The following is a 17101-nucleotide window of genomic DNA, read 5'->3' on the forward strand; positions in this document are numbered from 1 at the left end:
TGTCCACCCACCTTTTGGGATCTTTGGTTTACTTTCCACACATTTAGCTGCCCTTAATTTTGTTATTTGTTCAAGAGAAGAAAATCTCTATTTTTATTTGTTTATAAAAAGCCCAAAAAATAACTTCCCTCCTTTTGATGTCCATTGAAGATTTTTAATTTGAAGAGAAAAAAAATCATTCTGTGTGTGTGAAGAAATTTGGGAAGAAGAGGAGAGAAAAGGAGTTAACTGAAGACGGGTTATTTGTAATTTAGGAAGCTTGGAATTTATCCGTTGCACCCACAATCCACGCGATAAGCTTATTTGGCTCATCCGGGGACATCTGCGCGGATGATGATGACCCAAAGACCCAAAACAGACGATCCAATTCCACATTCTATGTTACAATTGACGAGCAAGACGAAGATTTCAATTAACAAAAAATGTCCAGTAAATGAAAAAAATCAGGGGGCTAAAATGCGGTGTACATAAAAAGAAAAACTTAACAAAGGACATAACGTCCTGACTACAGAGACCACCCTTCTTGGCTGAGAAAAACCTGAATGAAAAAAAAATGAAAGAAAAATTTTTCGAGGGCAGCTAAAGAGCATAAGAAAGCTCCCTCCTGGACACACAAAAGGCTGACAAAGTTGGGTTTTTTTGTTTCTTGTGAGAACCAAAAGAAACTAAGAAGTAGACACAAACCAAAGGTAGAGAGCCAAGAGAGCAGGAAATTTGCAGAATTTGTGGGCAAAATTTATGGACAAACATCCATTGCATTCTTCCAATTTTTCTTTGAGCAAAAAATAAGTATTTTGAAGTAAGTTTGGTTTTCTTTCATTTCTCTTTGTATTAAGAAAAAAAACAACAACAAACAACAAATATTCTTTATTTTTTTGGACATCTCTTTGTGTTCCCTCCCCTCTCCGCTTATGATTTTACTGCAAGACCTAAAAGGCCTGACTAAAACAAAACCCTTTGGCTGTGATCTTAAAAGATTGAAAAAAGAATTTAAATTCAAGAAGATTTCAGGAGGAATTTAATATTTTTTTGCGTTTTGATGTTATTTTATTGAAAAGCAGTTTGAAAATTCGTTCTAAAAGAATCTTTTTTACAGTCCTAATAAAACTGAAATAAATTACTCTTTCAACTATTTAGTAAACTTAAGAATTTATTAAGATTCATAAGAATTTTTTTGATTAAAAATGATTGAAGAGATAGTTTGGAGGGCTCTGAAAATCATTAAAGTCTTAAAGAATAAATTCCTTAATTAGGTTTTTTTCTTAAGGACATTCTTGGAAAATTCTTGAATTGAAATTCAACAAAATCCTTAAAGACTAAACTACCCAAACTTCCTAATTTTCTTTTTTTTATTTTGCTCAACTCCCTAACAATGAAAGCCCTTTATTTAGTTCTTATTTTATCCGTTTTATTTCCTTCTTTTATTTTTAATTTTTTGTAAATAACAAAAAGCACGAAAGCTCCATAACTTGTGTACATATCAAAAGCTTTTTAATTTTGTATATTTTTATGGTTTTTTAAGCACAAAATCCTGGACATTTTTTTTCCTTTTTGTACATATAAAATGAAACTGCGGGAATGCAAGGAAAGAAAGATTTTCCGCCCTTTCTACCATTTTCTCCATTTCACTGCAGGGTAGTAAATTTATCGCACTTGCTGATTACTGTGCAATGGGCCACTCTGAGGTGTCGATGCGAGAAGGTGACACAGTTGAACTGTTGAAAGTCGGTTGTGCTGGATGGTGGTTTGTTAAAGTTTTAGGTAAATTTTATTCTCTCAAACTTTTTGTAATTATTAAATATATATTTTTTAAGTTTTGTTCATACACAATGGTTATTTTTTATCTTTAATTTTATTGTACGATACACTGAGAAAAAAAAGAACACGGATAAAGCTCTTTTGCACTCACGGTTTTGGTTAAAGTTAAATATTTTTTATTAAAGTTTTTTTAGGAGTTGATTTTATCAAAAACTTTTAAATTTTTCCTTTAAAAACGGAGATAGTTTTTGATTATTTTCTTCGTTTGATTTATTACCATTTTTGTGTTAAAGAGTGTCTCAAATTAACCTCAAAAATTCAAAGAACTCTCCAAAAATAATTTTCTAATATTTCTTTTTTATTTAAATAACGAAAAAATCATTTTAGGGGCAAATTTGGAAGGCTGGGCACCGGCCGCATATTTGGAATCAGTTAATCGGCGACCGTCGCGGATCCGGAGTCAGGATCGGCTGAATGAGCATTAAAAGAAAGCCAAAGCAATCCAAAACCTCTTCTCACCACAAACATCTTCATATCTTCACATAATAAAAGAAAAGAATGAAACAAAAAGCTCATCTTCAAGACTAAACTAGAGGCATTTCTTCTCCACAAAACTCTCCTCGTTCCGCTGACTCATTGACGGAGCTGCGAAAATATTATTCTAATATGTTGGAGTTTCTCTGATAAGAAAGAAAGAAAGAAAAATCTTGAATTCTAGTCCTTTTTTTAAAATGTTTTTAATTTTTAAGGAATTCCACTTTTTTTTTGTAAAATGCCTATTTTTATGACGATTTTCTCCGTCTTGTTGGCTTAAGATGATGATGTTGGCATCCCGATGGATGGACCCTGCGCTGAATTATTAATTTTTCTTTTAAGAATTAATATATATTTATCATGAATGTAAATACATTGAAAGAAAAAAAAAGAAGATTAAGATGAAAAAATAAATAAAATTAATAATATTGTTAAAGAAAATGGAAAAAAAAGTTGTTGTAGTTATTCGGTAAGATTTATTAAGTGCTTAAAAATATTTTTAATAATTTTTTGCGCGCACGTGAAGAGAACAGGAGTTTTGGGAGAAAATTTCTTATTGAATAATAAATAATCAAGAAAATATTAAAAATTTTTCTTTCTTTTATTACAATTTGGACAATTTGTTATCAAAAACAAAGACTTCAGAAGACTTCATTAAAGTCACAAAAAGTTTCTGGAAAAAGCTCCACGGACAATTTTTCTGATCAAATGGAACGTTCTCCTGATTAAAAGACTAATTTTCGGACCAAAAAATGAAATTCACTAAAATTTTCTCCCTCAATTTCTCTTTTTTTCCGTGCTATTAAAGCTCCCGAAAATCCTCAAACCATTTTAGATGTTTAAGGCCTTATATGCAATTTTTGTAGCGAAAATATATACCTAAATAGTAAAAGCTTCATCGAGAAAACTTTTCGTACGCATCATGTGTTAGGAATTAAACGGAAATTTTTGCTAAAGAAAAATCATTAAAATAGACTCATTGGAATCATTACAAAGGAATGAAAACAAAATCATTATGAATGAAGAAAGAAAATAATGCTAAAAATAAACTATTAAAAATAGATTAAAAAAAAAAGAGCAAATTCATAACAAACTATTAACATTTTCCTCCATGTGATTGCGAAATTGTTAAATCTTTTTCCTATAAAACATAAAAATGAAATCATAAAAAAACAAATAGCCAGAAATCATTGTTGATCAACAGAACGTTTTAACAGAGAAACCTTCCCTAAACATATATCAATATTTAATAAACAAAGCATCTCCTAAACTTTCTATGCTGATTTTTCTGCGAAAGAACAAAGAACAAAACTCATAAAATTCAACGCTATTTGTAAGAAAAATGCATTGTGAGAGGTACATAACATTTGAAGAAAAATATAAAGCATTGAAATTCCACATGATCTGACTCTTTTATTTATTACTCTGCCGCACTATGCTACTTCCTCAACAATAAAGTTATTCACTGAATTTTTCCGCTTCACAGCGTGGCTTGTTTTTCCTCTTAGGAGCGCGCGCTTAATTTGCTGGGATGATGGTGTAAAAAGAGGCTGATTATGGATGAGCTTTTTTACCCCAAAGAAACTGCGGGAATAAAAGGGGCAAAAGTTGGGTCATCCAGTTCAGTTGGAAGAGGATTTTTGTGTGTTAAAAATGAAGGTGCTTCATTCAGTTGTTTTTGTGCTTTTGTGCTTCCTGGTTGGCTTCTTATGGGCTGAACCCGATCCAGATTGCTTCAGGAATCGCCCGAAAATTGTGCGTGAAGGTTGAAGTTAAATGGAAAGTTGAAGAAAATTCAGGAAAATAAATTTTTGAAAGATAAATCTCGTTGAGAGAGTTTTCTTTGTTTTAGCAAAGTTAATTTGATAGAATTTTATTAAATTGATTGCAAATTCCTTTGAAAATTTAAGGAGAAGGGTGTACGTTTTAGCGATTAAATTGAGAAGATTTTGGATGACAACTTAAGTGAAATATCGTTGGAATTTTAAGCATTTTTTTGGATTTGATTTCGTAAGACCCTTCGAAAATAATATTTTTCTCTGAATTTGTTTTTAATTGAAGAATTTTCATGGCCATCACTGTGATTTCCTTACAAAATTTGACTCTTAAAGAGTTATTAAAGTATGGAGAGTTAGCGAACTTGAGGAGATTTTGTTGCAAATGTCTTTGATAAGTTACTTAAAAGGAGCTCAAAGAAGCTCTTCGTTGGATAGAAAATTAATTACCTAATTAATTAAGGAACATTCCATCAAAATCTGCATTAAAAAGTCTCCAAGTTTTACTCACCTGAAAAATTGTTTTTGAGTATATTGCCCAGCAAAAATCTTTTGATTATATACTCTGCAGAAAAAAATCCTTAGCAGAGGATATGGAGAAAAGGGCCGTTAATTTCAATAAAATTAATCCTGAAATAAAGTATATTAAAATAAGACTTAAATATACTCTCTATACATGATCAACAATAATTAATTTCTCTGGAGATTAAATCTTCAAAAAGCTAATTGGGATTTAATTGCTACTTCTCTCTGTTTATTTTATCAAAGATATTAATTAATTTTGTTTATCAAATCTGCAATTAAACTCCATGCAAAGTGAAGCAAAATCAAGCTTTTAAGTTTTTATTTACTTAAAATATTATTTATTTATTAAAAGAATTAATTCAAAGAAAATCCGTTAAAATCCCCCAATAAATAGACCCCAATGGAATGCTGCCCCCTTCCGGATTTAATCGATCAAGACATCATGCAACAGTGTCGAGATGAATTCAATGCAAATAGCAATGAGGCTGAGCTTGATTCACCACCCCCACCTCCACCACCAGGTAATCCCGATGGGGGCCACAGGAGGCCTCACAGAGATCATCGTGGTCATCACAAGTGCTGGAGTTGCTTCACGTGTGCCGGGGAGTGTGCCTTCAATGCCACGGGGCTCATGAAGGACGGCGAATTGGATGCTGAGAAGACTCTTGAGCACTTTGTCCAGGTTATCACGGAATCTGATGCCAAATGGCCACGGGAGACCGTCGAGGATGCCTTCAGTGCGTGCAATGATAAGGTAAAAGATCTTCTTTTGGCGCCAAATTAATCTTTCTCGCGCCAAATTTTAATTTTAATTTAATTCCCAATTAAAGGTCAAAGTTATGAGAGAAAAGTTCGCCAAGAGAGGCGGTAGAGTACCACCACCCCCAAGCAGTGATGAGGGCCCCGTGTGCAGCCCCATCCCTCAGCATCTCATTCGCTGTATGCATGGGCAACTCTACAGGGCCTGTCCCACTGACGTCCGCACCCCAAGCGATGAATGTACTGAGCTGCAGGATTACCTAAATCGCTGCCATGGTCCTCTTGAGTGGAAGAAGGGTCAGAAGCCCACTTCCGCACCAGCTGAGTAGACGAGACACAAACCCAAGTTGCGAGAAATGGCGGGAATTCCCGCAGACCTGTTGATCGTCCCCCAGCACACAGCGAATGTTTCTCTCATTAAAATTTATGGCTTTTCTTCGACCTGCAAAATTATTGCTTCAACCCTCCACGTTTTTTTAATCAGAACCTATCGGCAACCCCCTCAAACCTACCAAGAGAGCAATTAAGTTCCCACAATGTGACACCATTTAGTCAGCAAGAAATCCAGGAAAATGCATTTTCACTTTAAATTGGAATTTATATTGAATTAAATAAAATTTTAATTGAATCATAAAAGGAGTTGTGGGTTATTAAGATTAAGTGGCTTCAATTAGTCCTTCTGGGATTTTTCTCTCAGATTTGTGTGTGTTTGTTGTAATGAAAATTATATCGAAAATTAATAAAAAGGTGAAAAAAAAACTTATTCTCTTTATTAATAAAATCACATAAAAATTGGTGAAAGTTAATCTGAAAAAAATTAAGCTTTAGAATAGATTTTTTGAGTAGATTAAGCTTTTAAAGCTCTCTAAAGGAAGAAGTGATAAAATAACAAATTTTCCTCGAAGCAAAATATTTTTCTTCACACTTCTCATTTGCATATATGACGACAATAAATGGTTGGAAAGCTGTGCAGATGAAGAGCTTTGAAAATCGATGCGCAAATTAAATATTTACCCAAATCTTACGTGAGCTGAACATCATTGCTTCTTTTCTCGTGGAAAAGCGAGAAAGATCCTCTTTCTTCATTCATTTTTCATTACTCAATGATTCCCCTCTTCAGTCTCACCTCATCGTGAAAGACAATTTCCGCCGGAAACGTATATACGAGAATACGTTATAAGGAGGATTATGTGAGTATGTAGGTAATTCTAATTAAGGTAAGTGCATTGATTTTGATATAAGTATAAAGATAAATTATTCTTAGCACATTAGCAATAATGAGTAAATATATGGAATTGATTTTCTTCAATTTCCTTTTATGACGTATAAGAAAGAAGTATTCTGTCCAAATTTTCTCTTTATTAATTACCTCTGTTTGAATTTTTGAATTCTTTTGTTACACAGAGTATATATTTATCCAATTAAATGGAAAATCTTATGAAAGATTGAAAGAATTCGACGTTGTTTGAAATTCATTGAAATTACTTCAATTTCTTTTCTGAATTTAAAGCTTTTAACTGAAAATTCTTTTCCAATGAGAAGATAAAGAAAACCCTAAAATTTCTTCAAAAGACATGAACAACTCCTGAGCAAATCTCAACAAATTTTTAAACTAAATAAAAATTATATAATTCAAAAAATAAATAAATTTAATCGAAACAAATAAGACAAAAAACTTCTCATCTAATTAATAAATAAATCTCGATTTAACAATGTCAATAAAATCCAAACATAAACATCATTATTTTGCTTCTTACTAGAGGGAAAATTCATAAATATTTAATTTTCATACAGAGAAAAGTTTCTCTTCCACAAAGACATACATATGTTGGAAAATTGGGGTGAAAATATTTATTTAAGCAGAATAGCAAATTTTAGTAGCTTTCAGGGTAATTTATGAATTATAAATTCATCATAATTAATCCAAAATACCTCCTAGAAGCTCAACAGACTTGCTAATGCAGCTTATTCTGCTGAAAATTCATGAAATTGGCTTCGAGGAAAAGCTCCTCATTTGCTTAACGGATAAATTATTAAGTTAAATTGAATTTTAACCTTAATTTTAGGGGAGAAAGGTGCAGCTAATTTGTGAATTGGTTACGCTAAAGATAGTAATTGTGGAGACTTTTTCACGTTTTCTTTCCTGTTTCACCTTGAGACCCTTCTTCATTTTCCTCATTATTTTCAATACACATAACAGAAGCCGGAAAATGAATAAATTTCTTCATAACACTCTTACAATTTTTATTTCTCTCAGTGTTGTACCACAACACGCCTTAAAATATGCAATATTGGGCCTTATTCAGCGACCAAGAAACCCTTGAAATTCGCTTGAAATCTTGAAATTTCAGTACAAAATTTAAAGATTTCAAGGGTTTCTTGGTCGCTGAATTAGGCCCATTATCGAATCTTTTAGTCTCTTTAGCTTTTCCTTCCTCTTAAAACACCTTTCAACAGATTTTCCGCTTCAGAGTGCAAAAAAATCCCGCAGAAAGGTGAATAAAATACGCATAAATATTCCCATTTTATGTTGGTACTCAATGGCCAATTTTCTTCGACCTATAAACTTTAATACGCCGCGCCTGTGAGAGGTATTATTTCATCGACAGACGTCGTAAGGAGGCACTACCAATGGATAATTGATAAGTCGCACAATGTGTGAGCAGGGTGAGGGGGTTGGAAATCAATTGTTTTCTCCACCCTCGCGACGAAAAAAAATGTGAAGAAAAGCTCTTTTGGAGCGCCTTTCAAAGGAGCTGCGTCTGGTCAGGACACGCGTCCGGCGTGCGAAAGTGTCGAAGCGTCGACGGGGGGTGGTGGTTAAATAATTGATGTATACGGAGAATATTGAGCTGCAATCGATCCGTTGTGGGGTTATTGGAAAGCCGATCGTTTCATAAAATTCATATTTAGGTCAGTTTAGCGCCATCATTCATCCGCACCAGTTGATTTTCTTACGTTGAAAAATACATTCTTTTGATTTCCTTCGCGGAGTGATTTTTCCTGCGTTTCTGTTTCAACCTTTTTGTGCTTTTAGGAGAGTTTCTTTTTGAAAGTTCAGGGTGAGTAAATTTCATTGAAAAAACGCAAGAAATTAGGACAAATAGGGGGTTGGAAGTACCCACACAATGGCGTTAAATGTTTTGAATTTTTGTACGGTGAAAGTTTTAGGGGGGAAATTCTTTGAAAGCTCTCATGATTTATTGAGCATATTTTATGTATTTTTTCCGAGTGAATTATTTAGTAATGAAAATATTGTTTTAGCCATTAATCATTCATGGGGTGTTTGGGGTGAAAAATCTGTTAAAATTCTCTTTCTCACGATTAAAAATTCAACGGAGATTTTTGTGAAGCTTTCAAGGAGCTTTTTCATGACGCAACATTTCATCACTTTCAATTAAAGTTCATTTTCTCTGAGATTACCTGCAAGGAAATTTCTTTCTTTACAATGAAGATTAATTGAAAATCTTGCGGGGAAAATTTTCTTTTTGTTTAAATGGAGAAATTGTGGTGTGATGGAAGCACCCTGTAGTTCAGGTCAGTTAGGTACATTGGGGGTTGCGGGGTGTTTTAAAAACTTCAGCTGGGTGGAGGTATAAATTCGAAAAACAGACTCATCTGTTTGATTTCACATGACACGATGAATTTTTCATTGACCCCACAACAGAGTAAAGCGAGGTAATTCAATACAAAAGTCCCACGACGAAGAATAAAGAAGACAAAGAGGAAGAAGGGGGTGGGGGTTTTCTCTGTGTAAAATAGGACGACAGTAAGGAATTTGAGGAAGGTTAAGACACCCCAAAAGCTGAAGAAGAAGAAAAAATTAAGCCAACGAGCTTTTGCGTCTCATTCACCACCTGAAAAGAAAAAAAAACAAAGAAAAAGAGCTCAAAAGCATTAAAAATTCATGCTCAAAAATCCCACACCTCTGTCCCGCATCAGATGGCCTGATTAAATAAATAATCACAGTGATTTTTGTACCTCGTGCTCTACCACATAAATCCCCCCCAGTTACCACCAAAAATACGTCCAGCTCAAGTTAATCACATTTCGCGTTTTGTTCTCATCCATGACAGTCGAACTTCCGGGGATGGTGCCGATGGATCCAATGGGGCCAGCTGTTAACAACGGCGGAAATCCACAATTCAGTGTACCACGCGACGATGAGTACAGGAAGAGGATTATAGGTAAATAATTTACACCGATTTTCCATCCCATTTTCTGCTAAATTTTTTTTACTAAACTTTTCTCTTTTATTTCAACCCTTAAAAAAATACAGCGACAATTGGACAAGGAGGTAAGCTTTTGGACAGATTAAATAAGTTTTAATTAAAAAAGACTCAGAGGAATTATATGTAGCTATGTGTGGAATATTCCTGGAAACCCTGAAAGCTCTGGAAGCTTTTTAGGGGAGAATTTTGTGGAAGAGTTAATTTTATTTTTAAATAGAACGTTCTGAACGTGATTTACAGTGCAGGGATGTAAAATAGATCCACTCTGTGATCAGTCTGTGTTATTTTGTGGAAATTCATTGTACAAAAATCCTTAAAACAATTGTATGGAGAAAATAATTTTCAGGGCTTTTCCGTGCAAAGAAATTAAGATCAATTATATTGTTTGGAAAGTATCTTGAAGTTTATTCTTAAATATCTCCGCTTGTAGACGAGTGATTTGGACAAATAATATAGATTATGAAAGCTACATTTATCTTCTTTCCAATGATAGTAGATTTATCAAAATCGGTTCAGTGGTTCTCTTTTGATAAATATTTTAACAAATTCTTGCGTAAATTTTAGCGATGAGTTGAAAGGGAAAGTTTACTTTTTAAAAAAAATAAATCAACCCGTAGTTCGATTTTGATCATACTAGAAGCTTTAGAAATAGGATGAATGTAGCTTTCAGAATCTGTACTATTTTTAAAAATCAACCATCCAAAGCCGAAAATATTAAAGATTGAAAGTCAATGTACTTTCAAAACAGAATATTTTAGTGGATTGACCTGATTTAATTTCTCAGCACTGTATAGCAACTAATTGGAGCTTTCAGAGATATTTCAAAGTGATTTTTGCTGTATTTAAATTTAATCAGCTAACTGTGTGCCAATTTGAGTGCATTTAAAATTAATTTAGAGGAAAACTCTATTTAATTTGCAAAAATATTTGGTTCTGTGAAAGTTTAATTGTTAATTCATGATAAAATTATTAATTCCTCTGCGGAGTATTTTAATATTAATTCAGGAGATGACTTTTCGAATCAAATATGTCCATTGAAATATTCTTTAAACTGTCTTTTAGAAATCCTTCCGATTTTGCTGAAACATTTTAAAGGAGTTTAATTCGTGGATGATTTAATTGACAAAGTATAGCAACTCTCTGTATGGGGGAGGTGCTTTAAAACAAACTTTAAACCCTCCCTCTTCCTTCGCACATTTTTCTCGGGAAAAGCTCCCAGCAGCAATGTGCAGGAATGTTTGTCGCTTTGAGGGTTCAGAGAGATGCGGGTTAAATGATAGGCTGGGATTGATTAATTAATCATGCCATCATCGTTCACGCAGCCACCATTAAATTTTCCCTCAACTCCAAGGATTTTCCATGTCAGACACATTTCCAGGGAAATTTCCAGCACAAATGATTCGCTCGGTGGAAAAACAGAAATATTGCCTCCCTCTAAAAATTAATTCAGCACCATCTTTCGAGAGAGAATTTTTCATTTTGAAATAAATTTAATTGCTACGCATACCCAAAATTCCCTCCGGATGTGCTTTTTTCCTTTCCTCTCATGTGCTTCGCATCCCAATCACATTTTCTGGGGGGGAAGGGTACAGCCTTAACTCACCTTTTTGTGCCATTTTTGTTCCTTTTCTCGTGCACACACAACAGAAATAAACCTCCACACAGACCCTTCGGGAGGAAATGTAAATTATGTCTCATCCTTGTTTTTTTCTTTACTTTTCTTTATTTAATGGGTGGATGCCCGGAAAATATTTTGTGGTCGGTATGTGTGTAGAATTCGCAAAAGAATAAAAATATAAAGAATGGCAGAGAGATGTCAGTCGAAGAAGCACCATGAAGAGCCCTTCTAGCAGCAAGAAGAGCATCTCATTGGCATTCACGCAATTTCTGGCATTTCTCCAAACAATTCGCGGAGCTTTTCTGTGCCATTTCCTTCTTAATTTTATTTTTTTTTTACTTTAGAACAGCCCTATGTGCCAAAAAAAGGAGAGAGAGGGAATGCAAGTTTATGAGACTTCATAAAGAAAGAACTTTTATAGGGAAATTGGATATTTCTTTTAGTACTCCACCAAAGTGGAAGAGAAAAGAAATAAAAAGGCGAAGCAAAAGCAATAGTTGAAATGCAAATTTGATGGTGAAAACTGCGATTACAGGGTGCTGCAAAATCAATAGAATATTTACTCTTCTGTAGATAATATCATTTGGAAGTTGATTAAAAAAGAGATAGGGATGGCGAAAGTTTTTATCTTGAGAATCTTCTAAAATTTTCATGCTAAAACTAATTTATTTTTAAAGAAAATTTAAATGCTAAAGCTCGAGAGAATAATCTTAATTGGCGTCTACATTTTTTATAAAACGTTTCCAAGAAGCTAACTATGTAAATTGTCAATTTAGAACCATATTAGATGGGGGATAATTATTAATTAATTAGAAGCTTTCATGCAATCGAAGAAAAGCGTTAGAAAGCTTTAAATTTTCAATGGAAAAAGGAAGCTTTTTATAGGAAAAAATACTTCACAATTCAGAAGATAATTTTAATTTATTAAAAGCTTTTTAATTGAAAGATAATTCTAATTCAGATTACATACAAACAGTTTGTTTAGAATGGAAGGAAGAATATTCTGTTCTGTTTGAGAAAATCAAGCAAATTAGTTCTTTCTTTATTATAATTGTTTTAAGGAAAATCAATAAATCTTTTTCTTCTCAAAGATTTTTTTTAATTTTAAAAATTAAATTCTCTTATTCTCAGAAATTCTGTTATTCTTTTATCTTAAAAAGCTTTAATTTTTTTTAAAATTTCAAGTAAGGAAAATTATGAGAAAATCATTTCATTAATTTTGGGGAAAAAGAAGGGGAAAATCTTAAGCTCCACGCATTTTACACATATTTATCAAAATATATAAAAGTTCCAGAAATCTTGAATTCTTCAAAGAAAAACCCAAACTTCTTAAGATAAGAAAACCCAAATGGCTCCAGAAAGTCTCTCAATGCCTCAATGAAGGCCCCGCATGAATAAATTTGCGATAAGATCCATTCATCAATCTTTCTCTTTAATTCCTCTCAACAGAGGAGAAAAAAAATACAACCAAAAATTCGATCAGACACACACACCTTCCACTTAAGCGTCTCTTGGAGCAATTTAATTGCTTTTACAAGACACTCACAGCCCGCGATGTTTACTCACAAGACCAGTTGGCACGACAATGTGTCACGACGAGGTCTTTTCATTTGTGAAAGTCAATGCGAAAGTGGATCAATTTTGGGCTTGAATTTTAATTTTCGAGTGGTTTTTGATATCTGGGGGTGTAGCTCAGATGGTAGAGCGCTCGCTTAGCATGTGAGAGGTACCGGGATCGATACCCGGCATCTCCAAGAACTTTTTGAACAACCCAACACCCAAAAAGCTCCCCAAGAAGCTCCTCAGTTGTGCGTTTTTGGATTGAGCGACGAAACACCCCAAAAGAGCTGAATGAATAATGAGGTTACTTCCCTGACAAAATCTCCGCACAAATCTCTCCTCTATTTTGTCGCAAGCCAAGATGGGGAAAAAAACGAGCCCTTAATAAATTCGGGAGCTTCCTGGCGCCACTTTGAAGCTTTTGGCGCGTCTCAGGGTAGCAGAGTGTGGATGCCAGAAAAGCCAGAAAATCCTCACACACGCATTCCCCGCCCAATTTGAATGTACCCACCGAACCAACCCTCCCATCACTCACCCTTTGCGCCCTTCAACCCCGACGGTGCGTGTGCAATCAAACGTGCCACACTACGGGGGTGGTAGCCACGTGCGTCACACACAGCTTTAGGAGTGAAAGTGTTTCGGGAGGGAGGCCAGGCAGGAGTGAAGTGTGAAAAATTGCATCAGAGGCAATGAGAAAATGAGGTCACAAGTCCACACACCCCCAATCGAGGAGGTGTGGTGAGACTTTTCCATCAATGACGTCACTACCTGTAAGACATACATATATGTGAAGAGATAAAATTCAAATAGAGAGAGAGAGAAATTCAATTTGCAATTTCCCTCCGCATAAAACTCGAAACTATATAGCAGTGAGGAGGATCGTTTTGTTCAGGGAAAATTCGCAATTCAAAGTGGGAAATATGAGAGGAATGCAAAAGCTTTTCAATTTTCCACCTTTGCCACACAAATACAGGTGGACTCTCACACAGCGTGGGTAGGTTGGGAATTCATTGAAATCCGATTCAGTTGTCATTTGCAAATGAATTTCTCGAGAGTTTTCGCTTCGTATTGCAAACTCAAGCTCACATTTCTCATGTACGTGATTCACGGGGGATGCATAAAATTGGCACAATATTGTGCAGAATAAAGTGATTTTATGTGAAAAGGGCAAATGTGAAAGATAAGCAAATAAATCATTTTTGAGTGGAAATTTTTAAGCTGAAAATTCATTTTTCAGGCAGGAGATAATTTTGCATTTATCAGGGAAATTTTAGAAAATAACAGAAAGGTGTGACAAACTTACAGAAGAATAGGAAAATATTTAGAATTTAAATTTGAATGAATAAAGAAACGATGATGCCGAGAAATGCATTTTTAACATATTTTCTTCTCCTTAAAAATAATTATTTTTCTTTTCATAAAAAAATAAAAATATTTCTTTGAATACGACCAATCGAGGGCTACATTGTAAAAAACGGCTAAGTCGGCTCGGAGCCAATACAGAGTTATCCGGTTTTACAATGTAGCCCTCGCTATTCATTTTCCTACTAAATTTACATTTAAAAATTAAAATAAAACACTTCAATTTAAATTAACTTCATTCAAAAACAATTAAAGATACAAAACACACAAAATTACTTGCTTAAAAGTATACATAGCGCAATGATTCTATTATTAAAAAGCTCCCAAAAGCTCCTCCGGGTGGGAAATTGCAATTTGCAAAACATATTAGGGTGAAATTTCCCGTAAACATGACGTCAATGCGATTTTCATTCACGTGTGCTAAAATTGTTAATAGAAAATAATTTATTCAAACCTTAATTCTTGAGGAAAACTTCCCCATCCCCTCGTACTTGGAAGTGAAAATCAAAAGTTTTCCCTACTTTTCCTCCAACAAAAATGCTGCCAGTGTCAGGAGATAACTTCCATCAAAATTAAATATAAATTGTCACACACTCCTCGTGAAAATTCATTTGAAACTTTGTGAGCTTTTTGTGATTTCACGGAGGGTGGTGGTGATGTGGGATGGTCAAACAGGTGTTTGTGGCATGTTAGACTTCTACTTGCTCAATTCATCTTCATCCGTCTTTCTCTCCGTGAGGTATATATTCAAAATTCCACCCACCCTCAGGCAAGCAGAGTGTGGATTTGCACCACACCCCCCCTCATTCCACCCATTTCAGCTACTAAAAGCTCGTTCGTAGTACGAGCGCGTCATCTCGTTTGCCCCACTTTGTGTTCACTGCACTCGCGTGGCTTTTACACCAACAAATCCCATCAGAACGGTTGAATTTCCTTCACTGACATGCGCACACAGCCCGCCGTCACCACCACCCCAAAAGTTCCCGCGTGGAAGCTCAACAGCTTCCTTCCAGGAGTGTGGAGTTCCGTCGTGTCTGTTTAGTTGCCATCCGTTCACCTTCCGGGACAGTCAAGTGTGCTCCTGAGTTGTACGAAGGGCAAATTAGAGGCGAAATCTTCTCAAGTGCGGTGGTGGGTTCTCACTGTGTGCGTCTCAAGAGTGCTTTTCGTGTGTGTGAAAGTGGTGAAGGTGTTTGATGGCACCTACGATGCAGGCGCCACCACCAATTAAAGCACCTCCAGAGCAGGGTGGCTCCACAAGACGTCCCGAAACTGGCGCCTCAGGCTCCTCCATGTACACTCATGGTAAGCTCTAAGCTCCCTAGGCGTTCATTTGTGTCAATGAGGTGCTTTTTGCAGACGTTGTTTGTTTAATATCTTCTTAAAAGCGCAATTGAACTTTAGAAGACAAATAGGGGATGAACTTTTGCTCCTTAATTCTTTAAAAGAAACTACAGAAATTATTCAAATGAAAAAACAAAAAAAATTCTCAAAGAGCAAAAAATCGTTGATCTTGAATAAATTTTAAAGTATTTAACCTAGATTTCCTTTTCTTATTTTTGTGGTAACAAAAGCTCTTAAGAAAATGAATAAATTAAATAATTGAAAAGAAAGTTCTTTCATGTAAATATTTCTCAAGATTTTTCTGCTATTCTGTGTGCCTAAAACTATTTCTATCCCTTGGAATTAAGGCAAGAATCAAAGCTTTAATTCCTTTAATTTTAATTTAATTTTCCTGTATATATGAAATAGACGAAATAGACCATTCTCCAAAACCTTTCCGTAAGATTAGACAATAAACTACAACCCCATGGCGACTATGGCGCAATAAAAGTTACTCCTTAAATTATGTATAGTCCTTGAGAAGCTCACAAAAGCTCCCACCATCAACTGTCTATTTTTACGAAATCTAAAAGTTTCACGGAATTACTTTTCAATTTAATTTTCAAAGAATTCCCTCCAAGGCGAAAAATACATTAAAAAAATAAACCTTCTCACAGAAAAATATTACGCGTCAAGTACCAGGCGCCTCCACTGCTGAACTTTTTCAATAAAAGAAAATATTCTTTAAAATTCACAGATTATTACATGTTTTACACGTGAGAAATCTCACGAAGGTGTTCTAAAAATACGAAGAAAGTGTGTTAAAGGTCAATTTTCTTCAATGAGAGAGAATTTCCACCAAACAGGATTTTCTAATTGAATTTTTGAAACTTGGAGGAAATCAGGGAATTATATACCTTTATGTATTTATAAAGTTTATGTGCTAGATAATCAGAAAGTTCCTCTCAAAAATTTCCCCATCAAGTTTTGGGGGAAATTTCCCATGGGGTTGATTAACTGGAATGAAAAACTTTCCCTACTGGCGTCATCAACTGCTGTATGACGCCTCAATCTGTGCTGTCCTCATTACCAGCCCTTTTCATCATCAGTAATAATTCAATAGTTGCCTAATAATACATTGAGCGTCTCTCTTGCGACACTGCCCATCCAATTTACTGTAACACCCACACTCTCTCTCCCGTCCCTTAAAGAAGTTTCTCAGAAGGTAAAATGGGTTGAATGTTGTATCTCCTTTTTCCTGGGCAACATTTTATGTGGGAGAGAAGTTCCCAAGAGATTCACGGAAGAAGCAAATATTTTCCATATGAATGCTACTGTGGCGGAGAAGCTTTCGTGATGCCTTTTCACGTGTACATTCACGCGTCAGCTTGCCAATTGTGGCGCGGAATGTTTAGTTTCAAAGCCATGGAGAAAAGGGATGATGGAGAAAACGCACTGAGGTGTGCGGCTTACATTAATATAATAACACAAAAGGCACAATTGTTGCCTCAATATTCGTAACACATCCCCATATAGCGGTAAGAAGCTTTCTGAAGGGTGGTGTCACTCCCAGTTGGTTGTCTCATGACTCAACAGGGTGGTTCTGCTGGGATCCTCACACACAGAGGGGGGAGGGAAGCTTGAGGGGGAAGATG

At 35.0% G+C, this 17101-nt stretch overlaps 3 protein-coding genes and 1 non-coding gene across 18 annotated transcripts in view; all 4 read left to right on the forward strand.

The window, feature by feature from the left end:
• LOC129793708 (guanine nucleotide exchange factor DBS) overlaps positions 1–3695 on the forward strand; it is a 54881-nt gene extending 51186 nt beyond the window's left edge. For 8 of the 13 annotated variants that reach the window (XM_055833918.1, XM_055833916.1, XM_055833917.1 and 5 more), the window contains exons 16-17: positions 1635–1761; positions 2146–3695. In XM_055833918.1, the coding sequence (XP_055689893.1) occupies positions 1635–1761; positions 2146–2243 (225 nt within the window). In that variant the 3' untranslated portion in view covers positions 2244–3695. Of the gene's footprint in view, positions 1–254; positions 666–1634; positions 1762–2145 lie in introns of those variants that run through there. The other 5 variants (XM_055833923.1, XM_055833919.1, XM_055833921.1 and 2 more) reach the window with 1 other exon arrangement.
• Positions 3696–3920: 225 nt separating this feature from the next.
• Positions 3921–5987, forward strand: LOC129793712 (general odorant-binding protein 67-like). Its single transcript, XM_055833938.1, has 3 exons — positions 3921–4047; positions 4987–5346; positions 5423–5987. The coding sequence occupies exons 1-3, from the start codon at positions 3946–3948 to the stop codon at positions 5678–5680; spliced, it is 720 nt and encodes a 239-aa protein (XP_055689913.1). The 5' UTR covers positions 3921–3945; the 3' UTR covers positions 5681–5987.
• Positions 5988–8267: 2280 nt separating this feature from the next.
• Positions 8268–17101, forward strand: part of LOC129793711 (band 7 protein AGAP004871) — a 32610-nt gene continuing 23776 nt past the window's right edge. Inside the window, exons 1-3 of one of the 3 annotated variants that reach the window (XM_055833932.1) lie at positions 8268–8413; positions 9428–9538; positions 9631–9648. In XM_055833932.1, coding sequence (XP_055689907.1) covers positions 9442–9538; positions 9631–9648 — 115 coding nt within the window. In that variant the 5' untranslated portion in view covers positions 8268–8413; positions 9428–9441. Of the gene's footprint in view, positions 8414–9427; positions 9539–9630; positions 9649–15076; positions 15429–17101 lie in introns of those variants that run through there. The other 2 variants (XM_055833933.1, XM_055833934.1) reach the window with 2 other exon arrangements.
• Trnaa-agc (transfer RNA alanine (anticodon AGC)) lies at positions 12883–12955 on the forward strand. The gene has a single exon. It is a non-coding gene; the product is annotated as a tRNA-Ala (tRNA).

Source organism: Lutzomyia longipalpis, chromosome 3 (genome assembly GCF_024334085.1).
Source record: "Lutzomyia longipalpis isolate SR_M1_2022 chromosome 3, ASM2433408v1".
Taxonomy (NCBI): Eukaryota; Metazoa; Arthropoda; class Insecta; order Diptera; family Psychodidae; genus Lutzomyia; species Lutzomyia longipalpis.